At 44.9% G+C, this 18,789-nt stretch overlaps 1 protein-coding gene across 1 annotated transcript; it reads left to right on the forward strand.

Annotated features, from left to right (window-relative positions):
* The first annotated feature begins 6,553 nt into the window (after positions 1-6,553).
* Positions 6,554-17,149, forward strand: LOC135395393 (uncharacterized). The gene is made up of 7 exons (XM_064626619.1): positions 6,554-6,838; positions 9,523-9,611; positions 11,230-11,476; positions 13,580-13,705; positions 14,676-14,776; positions 15,613-15,817; positions 16,992-17,149. The coding sequence occupies exons 1-7, from the start codon at positions 6,623-6,625 to the stop codon at positions 17,010-17,012; spliced, it is 1,005 nt and encodes a 334-aa protein (XP_064482689.1). The 5' UTR covers positions 6,554-6,622; the 3' UTR covers positions 17,013-17,149.
* The last annotated feature ends 1,640 nt before the right edge of the window (positions 17,150-18,789 follow it).

Raw genomic sequence — 18,789 nt, forward strand, 5'->3', positions numbered from 1 at the left:
GGCTCAGTGTCGCTACTCTGAAGCGTAGCTTATTTAGTGACTCTAGACCCAACTTCAGTTGCCGGGAAGGGAAACATTTTTCTTGAACTTCGGAAGTTCAAAACTCCTCCCCGCGCGACGTCATCTTTTGAACTTAGTTCTGCTTTGACATGTCTTGGACCCCTGAAGTCATTTGATTTGTCGTCCATATACGATGCCGATGTAAACATTGAATTTCGTAACTTCATCGCTCTTATGCAGTATCTGGTTGATAAATGTACAACCTACACCGTTGGGAACAAACGGGAGATACCGATATGCCCGTGGATTAACGCAACCCTGCTTCATGTTGTTAGGCAAAAGGCAGAATGGTACAGAAAACACAAAAGACGTCCTAATACGTAATTTATTCTACATTTCCCAATACAAAAAAGTTTCGAAACCTTGTAAGCAAGTTAACGCGTCAACAGGAACGAGACTACTATGCGAACATATGGTCTCTCGTGCGCAGGGGAACACACGAAAGATATGGTCGGCAGTTAATAGTGTAACAAAGGGAAAATGTGAATAGAGGACATATCCGGAGAATGTCGGCTATAGTGAAGCGTTGTGCGGTTCGTTTGTAAGGTACTTTTCGAGCTTTGGGCAGAAGCTTGGGAGGTATTTAATATAATTCGTTCACCTCATCCTGAAACATAATTGACTAATCGCATCAGTAATTCCTTTTTCATGTCTGCTTTCGCTGTACCTGATATAGTTAAAGTTCTCAGCTGTGTGAAATGTGACACAGCAGCTGGTTTTGACGGCATCTCCGTACGTGTGATTAAGGGGTGTTCTAGCGCATTATCCATCCCCTTGTGTTATATGTTCAACCAAGCGTACTTCAGAGGCGTTTATCCAGACATACTCAAAATAGTACGTATTGTTCCTATATACAAGTCAGGTGACAATGAAAAGTTGAAAATTACCGTCCAATACCTGTACTTTGTGTAATTAACACGATCTTTGTGAAACTCGTCTGTGCCCGGATGACACCTTTTATTGAAAAATATATGATGTTCTATAGAAAGCACAACATGGTTTCCGCGCAAGTCAAAGAGTTCAGTTGTTTTCTCTGTCACTCAGAAAATCAACTACGCTCTAAATAACAACCTTGTGACTGTTGGTTTGTTTGTTGACCTTCGCAAGGCTTTTGACAGTGTGAACCAAATCACTTTGCTAAGCAAACTGCATCATTGCGGTCTTATGTGGTGCTTCCTGCAGAGTTATTTGTCATCAAGGGGTCAGTTTACGTCAATCAATGGAATGCTCTCATACTCTTTCGTGATTGTTATGGGGGTCCCCCAGGGGTCTGCATTGGGTCCTCTGCTATTTTTCCTTATTTTCCTTCTTACGCGGACGATACTTCTTTTGTTGTCAGTGGTAAGACAGTTGACGAAGTTAATTCTGCTATTTCGAGTGAGACTAAAGCCCAAATTTTTGAATGAGACTTTCCTTCCGCTGCTTTCGCTTCGCGAGAGCGAGAGCGTAGCGAGAGTACAGAGCATAACTTTACTAACCGCGTCCTAAAGACAAGCTATCGTCCTTTAATTTCAACCTAAATTTTTTTTTGAAGTTGTACTACATGGGTTTGAGAAGGGACGATCTCAAGAAATCCCACTGCTGCGTGGGGCACGCGCTGCACCATGGACGCTTATTGATATGGGAAAGAGAAAATTGCCGATTCCGTTTCGTTTCCGATTACCTTGACACGTGTTAACGTTGACGTCCCAAGCAGCAAAATGTACTGAAAGTCGAGTGCAATAGGGGTGGACGGTATGTGTCTTATCAATGTTCCTTACTGTCAAGAGTCTGTTCAAGGTCTTCCACCTACCCGTCCACCCCTATTGCACTTGACTTTCAGTGCATTGTGCTGCTTGGGGTAGTAACGATACCCACGCGGTGTATGCTGCCAAATTTGGCAACATGAACACCATACGTCACAGCAGATAAGACAGCGGTCCTGCTTGAGCCAATAACGAGCTACAAGGCGCAGCTAGAAAACAAGAAAACCGATAGCGTGTCGACAAAAGGCGAGAGTTGCAACGAAAGGTAGCACGTCAGCAACCTTTCCAAAGGCGGCCCTTTCGTCTGCGAGAGGAAGACCGGAAGGGAAGGATTATTTGAAACTGGGCGGAAGGTTCTCTTTCTGAGCCAAAGGGGGATCGGAAAGGAACGCAGCATTTCAAAATTCGGCCTAAGAGTCCCTCTCCACTTACGCTACACTTCCGAGGCCCAAAAGTGCGTTAAAGAAATGCTATCACATTTAATAATAAATACTGTGGAATATCTTAGCACAACAGGGTTGAACTTGCGTCCTAGAAATAACAGAAGCGTACAACGTCGAACCTTCAAACCTTTTCGATCAAACAGTGTTTATAGGGAGCCGGTTGCTAGAAAGCTATGGTATCAGTTGTGGAATATGTTGCCATCCGACTTAAAATACGGCAAGCATCTTGTGCGCAGTTTCTATGTGGTGAACACCTCAACTGTTTTGTCAGCTTCTTAATTATTTTGCTGTAAGACTGTATACTGTAAGAGCATGTGGGTGTTTCATTGCTTTTCAGTGTCTTTCTATGCGATTGTAAACTAACGGTATTGAGGATGAGCTGTGGGAGTCAATACTAGCATGTGCTAATGACGCCCAAAACTCCATCCGTAAGCTTTTGTATATAGTAATATCAATACAATATCAAACAATATATTTGTTCATAGGAGGAGGAATGCTGTCCTAACGAAGTTGTTCTTGTACTTGTCAACCTGTGGTCAACGGCATGAGAGAGCGAGAGAAGCTCTTTTATTGGCATCACATAAGGAATTCCGACTTTTCATCAACAAAGGAAACATCATCATTTACATAAGGAATGAGCTTGAGGGACCAGATGCTATACGTGTGTAACTGATCCGTACTCAAATTGATAGCTGAAATATACGGCAAACAGTAACTGAGGATTACACATCAATGAACTCATGAACTACAAGCTGCAACCCAACAAATCGTGCGCAAAAATCGTGCTTAATATATATGCAAGACGCAAACGAGAAAGCACATTAAAATTTGTAAATACCGAACGTGATCTATTCCGTGACATGAGAATATTCAGTTAATGTCAATCCGAGATAACAGCTAATTTGTAGCTTGAAGCATAAAGTAATTATGAAGTTTTATCTTAAAGACATGTATTGATGTGCTGCTTTGTATATGCACTGGCAATGAATTCCATAACTTCACAGCATAATATTGAAAAGAAAAGTAACCGTAGGTAGACCTAGGGAAAACGGTCCGTATAGTTTCTTAGCGGCATGGTACATTCACGACTCCTCAGAGTAAAAATTGGTAAAGAACATAAGTTGTTTCGCAGTTTGTAAACGATGGTACATAACCTGCGTTGAAGTAAAACTTTTACCTCGGGAATATTGAACAATTTAAATGCAAAGGTAATACTTTCATTATTTGGCGTAGCTAACATCGCTCGTAATGCCTTTTTCTGGGCAACATGCACAGGCTTAATTGTTAGGGCATAGCGTGCGATGCCATGGGAAATATGGCTTTGAACAAGAGACATGTAAACGCTTCTTAGAACTCGTAACGGCACGAGGAACCTCAACTTGTTTATTGCATAAGTACACCTGAATAAACTTCGTCGCACACGTGTGAAACCTGGTCGTGCCATAACAAGTGCTCATCAAGTGTTATGCCCAGGAATTTCGTTGAGGAGCGTTTAGCAATAGTATGAGGACCAAGCACCAAGTCACTATTACAACTACCCGTGAATAATTGGGGGGACCTGAAGATGACATATGAAGACTTGGACGGGCTAATTTCATTAAAAGTCAGTCAAGAATGAAGCCTTGATAGTGTATTATTTGCGCGTGAGAATAAATCGTTTATATTGAAACTCTGCAGAAATATGGAAGTATCGTCCGCGTATAGAATTGTTGGCTCGTTTAGATAAGATACCAGGTCATTTATGTACGCCAAAAAGAGAAACGGCCCAAGAATGGAACCCTGGGGGACACCCGCCGAAATGTTGCCAACAGATGAAGAGGCATCGCCAAGTTGAACAAATTGCTTTCGATTAGACAAGCAGCTGGATATAAGTTTGAGAGTTACGCCTCGAATTCCATATCGTTCTAACTTCGAACAAAGTAATGGATGCGCAATCGTGTCAACCGCTTTCCGAAGGTCAACGAACGCGCCCATGCGACACTTTCCTAACCATGGTTAGGAGCTTAGACTCAATATTAGACTTAATCAACTCGCAGACTGAGAGGGCTGGTATTTCAGTCGACCTGTCTGGCGGAAACCAAACTGGTTATCCCATATCAAGGAATGCCTCTGGAAAAAATCCTCTAATTTGGATAGTATTAGGCCTTCTAATATCTTGCTGATAGTGGGCAGAATCGCGATGGGTCTGTAGTTCCCGGGAGATAAACGACTACCGCTCTTGAAAATTGGGCAGATTTTCGAGACTTTTAACTCATCAAGGTACGGTCCTTCATGAAATAATGAACTGACGATGGCGGACAAAGGCGTTGAAATCAGTGTAGCCACATTTTTAACAAACTCCACAGATATGTGGTCATATCCTGAAGCCGCCGTGTTTTTCAAAGTGTAAATGACCAACTGGACTTCTTCTGGACAACAAGGGGAGAATAAACATGTATGAAAGAAGGCAAGATGTGACCTAGCTCAGAATTAGCGTTGTCTGAAGGTACGAACGCAGCGACATTTAAGAAGTAATTATTTAATAGATTGCATATAGCTACTTGATTGTCATGAATATTCCCTGAATCATCAGCGAAGCTTGAAATGGCGTTTGACTGCCTGCTTTTCCCAAGAGCGCAATTTACTAAGCTCCAAGACTTGCGTGAATCTCCAAAAGCTTCATTAAATTTTTGATAGAAGTAGTTTCTCTTAGCTATGCGTAGGAGTTTGCTAGTCATGTTACGGTATTTAACGTATTTCTCTCTCAAACCTGTGTTATCAGGGTTCAGACGATGTTTGTTATACAAATTTCACCTACGCATTACACATTGTAAGAGCCCGGTAGTTAGCCACGGTTTCCTTTTGGTCTGTCTTTTAGAACATGTTTTCAGATTTGAAGATGCCTCGATACACTGAGTAAGTACTCTATGAAATGTACTAAATTTACGTGTAGCAGATGTGTCTGCATCCACGAAAGACCAGTTGACGCTCTCGATATATGGCCTAGCTAATGAGCAGTCACAGAAACGTACAAGAGCATGAGAACTATTGGTCTCACAACGTTTTTTCTCAATCGCAAAAATGATGTCATACATCTGCGTTTTTGTCCGCGGAGAGTCACTGTTGCTTCATGCTAACGATGGCTTCATCGATTGGACTGGAAAACCTACTGTCGATGATGATAACGACGATATAGTAGAGAAAAATGTGCACTGTGCGAAAGCACATGGTTAGTAATGTGTTAAAACGATGTCCCGATCCTCTTCCATAAGCTTAAAATGCTGTGTAGTCTGTCAATGGACAGACGGTCAACCATACGACACTTTCACGACATCGAAAGGTCTTCACTGTAGATTGTAAAATAACCTGTAAAATAACAGGTACCTTCCGGCTCTGCGAAAGCGATCGCGTTATATCAGGATATGCTGCGGATCTTCTCTCATAAGTTGAGCTCTCTGGTGAGGTTATGCATCACAAATTTCATGAAGAAATCCTCGTTTTGAAGAAATTGATTATGTGGCTAGTTTCAAGATATCGTATAATGCGCCTATAAGAAATATGGGGGCGCAAATTTCGTACTTGCCCCCCCCCCCCCCCCCCCCCCATGGGAAGAAAGCATATGTGGACGTCAGCCCTATATGTGAGGATCACGACTAAAGGAGCTGAAGAATTCGTCCCTTTGATGCAGCACATCCGCTACTCATCAGTGGATGTCGTTGTTGTTTTTACATAATGTTGTTCTATTTTAAATTTATTTCTTCCTGTATATGATGTCATGGAAATCATGGTAGAAATGAGGCAGATTGTTAGATAGATTCGCCAATAATTTACGGTTTGATAATAACACGAGCTTTTGATAATTTGAGCGTGGATGCATTGAATGGGATAAAGGACAAATAGTAAATTTGCGCGATAGCCTGCTCTTTCCCAATGATTCGTCTTCATCTATGCCTTGTATGCATTCTATATTACAAGGGTATCTGGGGGTCAATACGAGATAAATAAAATGCTATGCTCAGCGAGGCAATACAGCCCTTGTTGATTTGATCTCATTTATAAAAGAAAAAAATTGAGACGTCTACGGTATACGCCTCACTCCATTTCATTTCTCCGCTATCCTTCTAGAGTATTCTCGAAGCATCGCTCTTTGCACCTGTTTTTGTTCCACTGAGGATATAAATTGTAACACTGATAGCGAAACAATCCTCTCCCACTTCTATCTGGAATATTCTGGAACGACATAATTTACCGGCAGCGTCCTATTCACAAGGGGTGCAACAATGTTGAAACTGAGCTTTATGGCCTGCCTATAAAAGCTACGTGTGCTCCTGCTGTTTTCCATACTGCCTTTGGACTCGAGTAGCTTTCCCATCATCCGGCTACGTGGTTCAAGTCATGACTCAACCACGAGTACTGTTCCCACCCAAAGGAAAAACTATATTTCAGCCAGCACCATTTACCGCTTTTGCGGATGACAGCGACTCAGAAGATGAAATTCCGATAAACTTTGACAGATTCGCGATCAATGAGAAGATCGAAGACAGTATCAAGATCTGCCATAAGTCTCTTAAGCGCGCGCGTGCTTCAAGTGGACTGCACTTCGATAATCCGGTAAGAAATACCTAAAGTTTCGGTATATAGCTGTAGGATGGCAATTTTGTATGCATGAGACCTCCATAATGAGCCTCGTGCAGAAAATATCGGACGAACAGGAGCAACCATTTGTACATAGATAACATTCTGCGATTGTCACGTTACAAGGCATAGGGTTACAAAGTACAGTTGTACAAAAATAGGGTTTGAAAATGTGGTAACCTCCTCCCACCTGCCTCCTTCCTGCCCTTAAGGTGGTTATGTTACAACAGAGTTTAGTATTGCACCATATTTAAGTGGTTTAACCTTAACACCTTTTTGGACTAACATACGTGACAGCACGTTACCACCTAAAGGGTATAAGTACTTTTTAACTACTTATATAACTTTTTTCTCTCTCTCTCCTTGTTCTTTGGCTGCATGGAACCGAATGCGGTGTCTTGAACTCTCCAGACCGCTGACTGGAATGCACTCTGGTTAAAGAATAACAAAAGCATTTTGCATGAGATGCTGATTTGCTGATACGAGATTGTCACATGTTTCACTTGTTTTGTCCGGGTCGTCAAATATCTCGTGACAGCCCATGCAAGAGCCACAGGGAGGAAGTTGATTGAAACATTATACTGGCATTTTGATAAGTCGCGTAGCTTCGCAACTGTTGCGAACAACTTAAGCGGACTGCTAAGCAACCTGCAATCTGCATCTGTTGAACACACGTCACAAACGGATCGAAAATACCTCGGAAACGAAAGCTGAAACGAAATACCGCTTCCAAAGCGGAAACAGCACCGAAGTTACGGAGCGAAACGTAACGGTATGGAGCGACGGAGCGGAATTTACGGTACGGAGCGAAAGTAGCCAGGAAACGAAAACGGGAATGGAAACGAAAAGTTTACTTTTTCGTGTACCAGAAACACGAGCTCAAACATTATTATTTTCAGTAACAAGCCCTGACAGTACTGTTCTTATACATCATGTACACACAGCTTTGAATCGTGCAAAGTTTGACCATGAAGCATTCGCATTCAACGTCTCCAATGTTACCGACCTCGCAAATCTGGTAGCTGGCGAGGTGTATAGGTAACTGAAAATCCAAAATTGTTGACGCCGTGTGTAGATACGCACAAAAGCTCCCGGATGAATCGCCCTCAAGCATTGCTATGTATATATGCAGCCTAACATGACTAGGGTGACTGACCCAGTCACCTTGGGGTGCCCATCGATGCTACCGATATCAACAGGCACGTTACCAGGTTCTCCCAGAAGATTAATCCATCACCTCCTCTGGTAGCTGGTACTCTGACGTCATTGCTATGGAACACAAACTACAGGTGTTCCTCGCTCTCAGGGACGTCGCCGATTGGAGTTAACGACGACGTCACAGAATAACAGTGTACAGATATCATGGTATTAACACGATATACAAGGAGATTAAGTCCTGAGGCAACTGTGTTAGTGTTCCCTCTGCTTCCCCTTTTCCACCCAACAGGAGGTTATTGAGAGTGTAGGTTTTGTGTCATTAAATGGGTTGCTAAGTTTGGGAACGTGTCGTGTTGTTATTCTTCTGTTCCTTGTCTCAGGTTTTACCATCGTTTTTATACGATATCTTCATGTACGCGACAAGTAATATGTAGTTGGTTGTTGATAAGATTTCCCGAGTATGGAGATATACGCGGGGCAGACAAAAGCGGATCGAATTGTGCATATCACCTGCCTGCATTCGCTTTCTATGTTAAATCAAACAACTCAGGAGACGTGTTCTCCAACGTTCTACATCTTCTACAGCAACACTCTTAGAAATGAGCTTCACCGCAGCCGCTCCTGGCCAACCATCATCTCGAATGCTTTCGTTATCTGCCCTGATTTGTAGAAAACGGGAGGTGTACGCCTGTTTTGTGACAATTATGAACAGCATAAGTGTCACAAAAAAGGCGTACGCCTCCCGTTTTCTACAAATTAGGTCATATAACGATATCATTCCAGATTACGGTTGGCTAGGAGCGTGCTATGCAGTGAAGTTCATTTTTAAGAGTAGGCCTGGCATACTGACGGACGTCCTCTTCCCCTAAGGTTCTTATGCAGAACGACTTTCAAAAACTCGCGGCCTCGTACGTTTTCTTCAAGAAACGGGCCTTACGGAAAGGTCACTCTAGCGCACCTCTCATCTACAGTGTGCCTCCGTCCCATCAGTATCAGTCATCCTGCCTATGCCTCACTTTGAAATTGTCAGCTCTCCTCTCCCCTCTTTTTTTTTTTTTTTTGGCTATAGTCGTGACGATGCCCACTTGAGTGCGGCCAACAACGGCAAGCTACTTCGACCCCCCCCCCCCTCTCATTTTTAAGAGTGACCTGTTCTACAATCTAGCGGATGATGTGAAGTTTACGCATCTGACAGACATTGCTGATCCTGTCTCAGAACCTTGTCATGTGCCTCTGGAAGTAGCTAGACACTGCACATACGCGCATGTTCTCTTTTTGTTTTTGTTTTTGTTTTTTTTTTGTATGAAAACAATATCCAGTCACTCAGAAACCGATCTCAGATATAAGATAAGAGATATGATTTCAAGCGCTGTAGACGAGTGAAATTAAATGTGAATTTTTTTCTCTATGTGTTATTTTCTCTCCATACATATTATATATGTATAGTGCAACACGCTGGCCGCGATAGCAATAGTTTATGTTTCTCTTTTTTAACCCTTCAGGACCTGAAAACGGAACTCCAGCTGAGCGGATTCAGCAAATATAGCAATAGTGTCTTCCTGGAGGTCTCTCCGTCCGGTTTTGAGGGCGAGTGAGTATCTAGTGAGCACTTGCTGTGACCATCAAAACAAAAAGGGAACAGTTGATAAATACAAAATTTAACACATATTCCCTATCAACAACCCAAATATTATTGAACATGGATAGCAGTAAGTGCTTTTTAGAAGCCTTCAATTCTTCTCCAAATCTGCCCATAGTAACTACATCAAATCCCGGTAGAGAACCCAAACCTTCAATTGTTCTAATGAAAAGCGAGATTTTAAAAATATCGGCTCGAGCAAAGATGGGAACGACCGAGACATCATGTTGATGTCTTTTCCTTCTTGTCAATATTGTGGCCTAATCGGGTTCCTAATACTTAACGTCGTACGTCATTCTCCGTCCGTCGTCTCGAATCATACGATATATAAATCTCGGTTTGTCAAGGGTATTTGCGTAATTTGAGAGCGGTAATATTATTTAAATTGATTAATGTTGACAGAGGGTCGAATCTACGATATTTGTTAAAGATAAATATGACTGCCAGTCTGTGTACATTTCCCAACATGTTACGTTCAGTGGCCAGATGACAAAAAATACTTGTATGTCTTGATATCCATGATTGCTTTGACTTGTTATCTTCGGTGTCCATTCATCTTCCCTTACGCAATCTGAGAGCACATCCTGTCTTCTATGTTAGTATTGCAAATAACTCTGCTCCTGTACCTTGTTTATTGTGCCATATGAACGCGCTAAATCATAACGATGATGTTGACATTTTTTCGCCTTGTTCGTCTTTTACATCGTCCCTTCTTAACATCAATGCGCAGTCACATTAACACTTTTGACTTCTTTCGTATTCCTGCACTTTAGTAGTAGTAGTAGTTTCATACTACTACTTCATTCATTTACGTTTCTCGCACACTGTTTTCTTTCTAATGAGATGAAAACTAGTAAAATTAGATAACTTAATAAAGTCGCCTAGCGTCGCGGACCTCCCCGATAAACAGGGGCCCCGTAAAAGGTTTATACGCTTATACGCAGCAAATAGCAAAGCTTTCCGAGTCTTTATTGCTATGCCATACTACTGAAGATTACGAGCAATTCCATCTATATTATGCGCTATAGCATACCGCGCACAAGGTAGCGTTTATGAAAACCAAACGCGGTGTTGGCGAGTTCTTCTGCCTCATATTTCATTCAACGTCTCCTGAGAAAACGTGGTATGTTGGCAGCTGTTAAAATTCTGTCAAATTGGTAAAAACCCTTGCTGAAAGTACGAAATGAAGCTCGAGCAAGTGACAGTAATCGACTAATCGTCTACGCGATTGTGATTCAGGGCTGGCGATAGGGGGGGGAGCGAGTAAGGCGACCGCCTTAGGACCCGCGCTTGCATAGGCCTAACAGGCCTAGCAGGGACACTGAAACAGGCCCCGCGATGTGCCTTTGCCTCAGGCCCCACACACCCCTAGCACCGGCCCTGGATATAGTGTGTGACACCACATTTTACTTCGAACTCCAACAGTGCTCACCCACCCACGCTGTCTGCACCAAAATGTTGTGTCCAGCACGAAATTAATCCAGCGAATTATCCAATGACATTGTCCGCAGTTCTATACCCTGCGGCACGTGCAGCATGTATTGCAGCACTATTTTCTTTCTCCGCGTAGGTCCACGAACGCGATTACCCTGAGTAAGGAGAAAAAACCTGTCCTCGTGATCCAGTTCAAGACACCCGCCAGACCACAGCAGCGAGGACTCGACGAGCCTGGTCCCTACTACTCCGAGCCCCAGAAGTACACACTGCATGTTGCTAAGACAGGAGGGAAGACAGTCTCCGTCCCTGAGGACGTCCTTAAGCTCGAGCCTAACCATCACTATGGCTTCCGCATTCGCTGGAGCACCAAGGTCACTAAGGTACGCAATAGACCTCTCCCTGTTTGTAGACAAATGACGTCTTTGTGTTCGACAGCGCCACCAATTTGGTACGGTATTTGGTACTGAAAGGGACGCGACCTTCGGTCCTACTTTTCTTCATAGGTGGGCATTTTCCTGCAGCCTCACTCATCCTCACCCCACGGAGCACAGACTTTATTGGCCTCACTCACCCTCACCAAATTTTTCTCACCAGTGACTATACCTCAGTCGCCCTCACCATCACATTCCATTTTATATTTTGCCCTCACAAACCTCACCTCAGGGCATCGGGATCCCGAGAGGCCTCACCATCCTCATCCTCACATGCCTTCACTTGATGACGCTATTCACAACACTTATGGCCTCACATATCTTCACCTCATGAGGGTCCTCATCTTCACGTGTCCTTACCTCATGAGTTCCCTCATGTCCTCACGGCGCCTCACGTACTTTCGCCTAATGAGGACCCACATGGCCTCACGAGTCCTCATCCTCACGTGCCCTCACCTCATGAAGGCCCTCATGGCCTCACGACCCCTCATCCTCACGATCCCTCGCCTCGTGAATACCCCATGGCCTGACATGTCTTCAAGTCACTAGGAGGCACGAGCGAACTTTCCGTCATGTTCACATGACACGTCGGCGTTGAACTACTGTGTCGGTAGTTGGTACTAACGATACTGCGTGGCATTAAACTGTTTATAGGGTTTCGTGCTGTGCTTGGATAAATTTGGTAAGAGTTCTTAATGTCACAGTGAGGTTTAACGTTAGTGTTTGGCATCAACAAAGAGGAGCCTGAACCGGTCACCTCATCCGTGAGGCCCCTCACGAAAGGCTCACAAAGGGCCTTACGGCCTCATACGTGAGGCTCCTCACAGAATACGTTGTACCCTCACGTATTGATGGCCTCACGACGACTGGCCTCATGAGGGCCCTCACGGTGGGCCTCATGAGGGACAATGCCTCACGACTGTCCTCGTGAGGAATGTTCATCGTGGTCTGGCCTCACTCACCCTCACTTCATCGCCGTGAGGTGAGGGTGAGGCGTCTTGATGAGGGTCCTCATGGGTGAAGACGCCCAGCTATGCTTTTCTTTCAGTAAGAGGCAGTGAACAAATCCCCATTCTTGGAACCCAGCCCTCCCCTTCCGATTTGTTTCGGTTTCAGTCTGTCTTCTCGGGCAAAGGTCTATAGGAGGCAGCGGACAAGTGTCCATTCGTGGACCCTAGCCCTCCCCCCTCCGATTTGTTTCGATTTCAGTCTGTCTACGATCGTGATGATGACGTTTCTCGTGCAGATATCTATTTCACGTGCATATTTATCTACTGGTGGATGACATAAACATAGGAGATTCTGAATTACCGATAAGGTTATATATATATATATATACGTTATATATATAACGTTGCGCCATATTTGAGGATAGGGCCGATCGACCAGGAAGCGCGCGACAGGAGTTCAGTGGAGGTTCCCTACACAACACGGAGAGCGAAGACAGACAGTTTGAGCGTGCACACAATAGACGCTGCCTCGAGCCCAGTTTTAACGCCACAAGTAGTTCAGCCTGAGTTAAGTGTAGTCATCCGACTTCACATCAGTGCTTGGGCGACCACTCAGCTCATCTAACTCATGAGGACAACTGAGGACAACATGAGGACAACTCATGGCTTGGTATGAGTTCTATTGGTATGAGCTGTCCATGCGGGCATTTGTTTTATATAAATATATTCAAACTCAAACTCAGTTGTCCAGGCTTTTTTTAAAAGCATTGGGTTACATCCCAGTACTTGTAGTGTACTGCAGCCCCAAAACCAAGTCTCTCCGCAATCGCAAAATGTTCAGATATGTCCCAGTGCCACGCTAATGGCTGTGTGCGCGACGTCATAGTGAAATAGCCCAAGACGTACGAAATGTAATATGATTAGAGAGCTGCTTTCCGACAGCGTCAATAACGCTAGAACCGCATTGGAAGCTGGTTTGCCAAGCGAATGACACGCTAACATTAATTTAGGAGTAGCAGAACAAGTCGGGAGACGAGTTCAATTTCTCCTTGTTTTTTTTTTTTTCTTACAAACAAACAAACGTTCTTCTTCCTTTTGACAGATCTTGGTGAACTGCAAAGAAGTCGCTCGTGTAGACGATCCTCTAACAGAGCTGATGGAACCCTATGACCTTACCGTGACCGACAACATCTTCGTCAAGTCAGTACACGTTCCTTCGCGCTTCGCGGTATGTAGACCCTTGTTCGTGCAGGATAGATCATGGATGAAGCTATGCAGAAAACAAAAAAAGGGGGGTTGTTCCTACAGGCGGGGTCTTGTTGCCGTAGATGTTGCCGCATCCGTCTGTACGAATATGCCACATAAAAGCATGCAGTGCTTGATCCCGTAGCTGGACTGGACTGCATCCAAAGGCATTTTATTAATGTGTTAGCACTAGGAGTGTCAAAAAAAAAAAAAAAGCCCGATCCTGGCAGCTCCACTACACACATGTGACTGCACCCTATACCGGGCATCGACATTGTTCACCATCAAAGCTCGTCTCATGATTTTTTTTTTTTTTGCACGAAATTCCTGTGCATTGAAAGCTGTTGTTAGAGCAGCGGTGTTACATTGATTGCTAAGTCGCGCTCAACGAGCTGGACTCCCGCCCCCTATCTCACAAAATTGCTTGGTCCCTGGCCACATCCAGCGCATCAACGCTCTGCCCTCAAGGCTCTCTTCCTCTTTCTGGACACCACAGGACTTCGATCCTTATTGTGAAGGGGCTCATTATTTCATTCCCCGCATCACCACCAGCAATAGGGTAGAGTATCGCTCCCGGCGATGAAACTCTCCAGGCATCATCCCGTAATAAAGTTGTTCTTGTTGTTTGTTACACATTTTGCATTTGCGTTATTCGAGGAAACCCAACTGCAATTACTTTACCAAATACTCATTTGCAATTTTCTCGGTTTCGGGTTCTTTCAAGTGTCCCCTTATTGCATACGGAGGTTCAATTGCTGTCTCATAATACGATCGGGAGAGCTGACTTTAGTAGCCAATGAATTTAGTTATTGAAAGATGCTTGCGGCATCCTTTCCTGTGAGCGCTTCTGGGTGTTTTGCGCAAAGCATTCTGAGAACGGCATATCATATGCAAACGCATCCGTTATGTATTCATCTTTAAAGTAAAGCAATACTAATCTGGCATCGTTGCAGCCAACATTAGTCAAAGTTCCGTTCAAAGGAAACATGCAGGTTGGTGACAGGATCAACGTCTTCGGTGAACAGCGGCAGGTCAACGACGAAGAACAAAAGGGGTAAGTAGCAAGCACCAGCTATCATTTCTGTGTTAAATTGATCTGTTGTGGTCACGGAAATTTAAGAGGTGGGACGCCAGCATGTTTCAGCACTTGCAGTCTCCAGCGATTTCTAGCCAGCTCGGCCACCAGTTACCTGCTTCATACGGATTGATTTTGCGAACTTTTACCTCTGCACATGCACAGCTTCTGAAAGCAAAAGCTATCGCTGCTTTCTGCAAAGCAGAACACTGCGATAGCTGATGGCTGACGCCCTCGGCTGTCAAAAACGATCGAAGCTGATTAGCAAAGCTGATTGGCGTACATGAGGACACCGCGGTTTCGGACTTTCACTGCTGCAATAATGAGTGCTCTCAAAGACTTGCTACTCTCACGAGTTCATGGCGGAACTACAACAATGATAAAGACACCCTATGTTGTGTCCTTGTTATAGTTTCGCCATGAACTCGTTAGAAATCAACCAACTCATCGGCCAAGCAGCTCTGTTGAACTTGTAAGCTACCCATAGATGTCGTCATGGAAGGACTTCAACAAAAAATCATACTGAGAAAGATCTCAGATCAGCCGACGGCGGGAATACTCGGACGATTCCTTCCCGATCAACTCATGTCAAACCAAGGCAGCCTTCCAAGAACATTCCCTGTGAGACCTACGGCCAGTCCTGCCCTGGACGTATTATCACGTCTCAGGTCACTTACCTGGCTGGGTCAGTCTGCGGAGGGGACGGATCGCGATGCCTTGCATGGGTTTGCGACTTTCAGAATAATTGTTTCTAAGCCACCGCTTCGCGCTGTAAGAGCAAAATTATTGCGATGCTTTCGAACAAACTATTTCAGGTTACTGACACTCGGCGACGTCGTGGTGCCCTACGACGAAGACAACAAGAGAGGCAAGACTCGCATCATCATACAACGCTTCAAAAAAAGCCTGGTAGCCTACAACAACGGCAAGGCTGTGGTCACGAGCCGAACACCCGAGAAGCTGAACACAGACGCTAACCTCCTCATCCACGGCTCCCTGAAGCCCACAGGAATTTGGATCGTGAGTGCTACTGACGCGTTTCTTCCATCGGCAAACCACATGAAATCGCGCGATCGTGGACGGAGGTGCATGTCGAGGCCGTGGAATTCAACGTCTTCCACCTCTAAAATTATTGCACAGGACGTGCGTCTTCGAGAAAATTCTCACACACGAAATCTTTTAACGCAAGTCTCAACACTCTGAAAACAGAATTTCATCTATATTATACGCTGAAGGGCGATCATTGCACACGATGATACCTTTGTCACTCTGGATTTGTGAAAACTATGGGATGTGCGCCTTCTTGTGATAAGTAACGTAATTGAATAAGTGTTAGAGAAAGGCGTACGGATTCCGGTTTAATCACAACGAGGGAGAGAAACATGCCATTCGAGATTATGGATGACTTTAGAAACGCGTATTGCAGTGAAGCTTTACTATAAGAGTGTAGCCATGTTACAAGGCATCCGGTGCAAAAGCATCTCAGACGTCATACTGGAGGCTGATTTCGTTGTGAAATGTTTGCGTACCCTTTTCCCACGCCTGGTGTCGTGTGTGGGATGCAATAGGATTGTTTGCGCAGCTGACTGTCCCGGTATAAAGTGGAGTGGCTGCAAAGGTTTTGTTGGTTTTAGAATTTTTCTTTCCGTGTTTCTCAAACAATTCGTGCGATTTCTTTTCCGATGCACGACAGCAACTAAAGTACTGGACCATATACTAGCACGTTGCGTCCGCAAACTTAATCCAATATTGGCATCAAAGGTCGCTAACATTTACCGATCACCAGCTTAGTATTGAGGTACCGCTACAGTTTTAGTATGTCGTACGCTGTCGCCTTTGCGTATGTAAAGCATAGTGTGGTGGTTCTGCACAATTATCTCTTTATGTATCGCGCGTGCGCAGAACCACTAACCCTACCCCTTGCGTACGCAAAGGCGATAGCGTACAATATACTAAAACTTATTGATTTCAAATTTCCGCAATTCACTTGCCAGGGAATACCTGCAAGACGCATTTAATTCCCGTCTCCAGTCTGTTTATCGAAGTGCAGTGAAAACCAGAGTCCACGGAAGCAGTAAAAACATATTAGACTCCAGCGCTACAAAGCTGGAGCCGGAGAAGTGCAATACACGTTAAGCAACAGTCAAAGTCATTCGGGTAACAGACGCTTGTGAAAATACGCTGAATCTTGCAGACACGAATGGGAGGCCGGTGAATTGAAGATGCGTGGAAGATCTGCTGCTCCTGACCCTGAACCGTCCCCGGATATGAGTGTTTTACTTCCTTCTTCTTTTCTTTTTTTTTTTTTTTTTTTGAACAACGTATGGCCAATAAAAGCCATTTCCATGACAATCTTGCCTGAAGCTTTCTTCCTACATTTTCACGGTGTGTACAGGTCTAGGCAGCTGGAAGGAGCTGTGACACATCGGCGGATCCCGACCCTCGGTTTCGGGAGAGAGGGGGGCGTATCTTTGCCGGAGCGCGTAGTGGGAGAGGGTGTTTACAAATACAAGGCACAACTCAGAAGATGTCTAGGGTTCCCAGCGTCAGCGGCGCCACGTCCTGTCAGTGAATGAGAAAAAATGACAGTCTTGAAATTGGGAGAAGAAAGGCATGATCCCAGCGGAAGCCGGATGCGTTATTAACAAGTGTACTATGTGTATTAAAAGAGTACTATGTGTTATCTCTTTCTACTATCACTCTGTGGGCTTGGCTTGCACCCTCCTTTCGTCGGACTGACAAAGATTGCGCTCGAAAAGTCGTCGAGCGCTATGCTCTGGGTGCTCCGAAAAGCATGCTGATCCGCTTCCTTTTTTCCCGGTGGGATAGCTCAACACCCCTAAATTACCATTAATTTAAGTAAATTCGTCACGTCGTTCACATTGGGGGGGGATTAAAAGTGAGCTTTACTTGGCAAATTTCTGAGTTCAGTTCTCAAAAATTTACACAATAAAACTTACGACGTTACGTGATGCATTCACATCAGGTGGTGGCAAAAACCTAGTAAAAACACATGACGTTGACCGTTCTAGCTGGCCTAGTTTTGTTATTATAATTCAATGGCACGTTTCTGTGACACCCTGTAGAGCGGTGCTACTAGTGTAGCGCCGCTACCCCAGCGGCATGGCCGAGCGGGTTAGGGCGTCCCTCTCGTTGGTGTTACCAAGGTCGTGCTGAAGACTGGGAGGTGGTGCGTTCGAATGCTACCATCGGCTGTGCTGTCTGAGGTTCTCCCTGGGTTTTCTGAAGACTTTCCAGACGAATGTCGGCACAGTTCCCCCTGTAGTCTGCCCAGGACGCATACTAACCTCCTGTCCCCCACTCCTTCCTGCTGTCCTCTCTCCATCTGCCCACGTCTGTACGCCGCTCATAGCCACATTTGCTTCGCGACGCTAACACGAAATCAAAAAGCTACTTTTGTCAGTAGACACACACACACACGCACGAACGCACGCACGCGCACACACACACGCACACACACACACACACACACACACACATACATACATACATACATACATACATACATACATACATACATACATTGGATGATGAGAAGCCTCAGTGGCGATTCACCGCCACTGAGGCGGTACACTGCCCTATTGCGCATTGGGAACGGATGGGGGGATGATGATGATGGGGGGAGCACTTTGAGAAAACCGTCACCAGACCGGTGGAGCGCAAGTATTCCAGAAGAAGACGAAGGCCTTGCACCTGGTGGGCAGCGTTTGACCACGGTCCGAGGATCTTCGCGAGGTTGAACGGCTTCTTGTCACTACGTTGCATAGAAACTTCCGTCAGTGCACGCTCGTGGTGATATTGCCCACAAGCCAGGATGACGTTGCAGAGGTCTCCGTGCACTCCACAAGTGGGGTAGAGGGAAGACGAAATGGAGCCGAGACGGTGTTGAAAGGCAGGTGTAAAGGCAACATTGAGCCTCATGCGGTGGAAGAGTGCAGTAAAGGGGCGCAGTAGTCGCGGAGGAAGTACGA

This window comes from Ornithodoros turicata, chromosome 5 (assembly GCF_037126465.1).
Source record: "Ornithodoros turicata isolate Travis chromosome 5, ASM3712646v1, whole genome shotgun sequence".
NCBI classification, from domain to species: Eukaryota; Metazoa; Arthropoda; class Arachnida; order Ixodida; family Argasidae; genus Ornithodoros; species Ornithodoros turicata.

What these genes read in the sequence shown, in the direction of transcription:
- LOC135395393 (XM_064626619.1), top strand. Translation starts at nt 6,623, where the DNA reads ATGACTCAACCACGAGTACTGTTCCCACCCAAAGGAAAAACTATATTT. An exon ending in GGAGCACCAAGGTCACTAAG is followed by an intron (nt 11,477 to 13,579) that starts GTACGCAATAGA and finishes TCCTTTTGACAG; the next exon opens with ATCTTGGTGAACTGCAAAGA. An exon ending in AACGACGAAGAACAAAAGGG is followed by an intron (nt 14,777 to 15,612) that starts GTAAGTAGCAAG and finishes AAACTATTTCAG; the next exon opens with GTTACTGACACTCGGCGACG.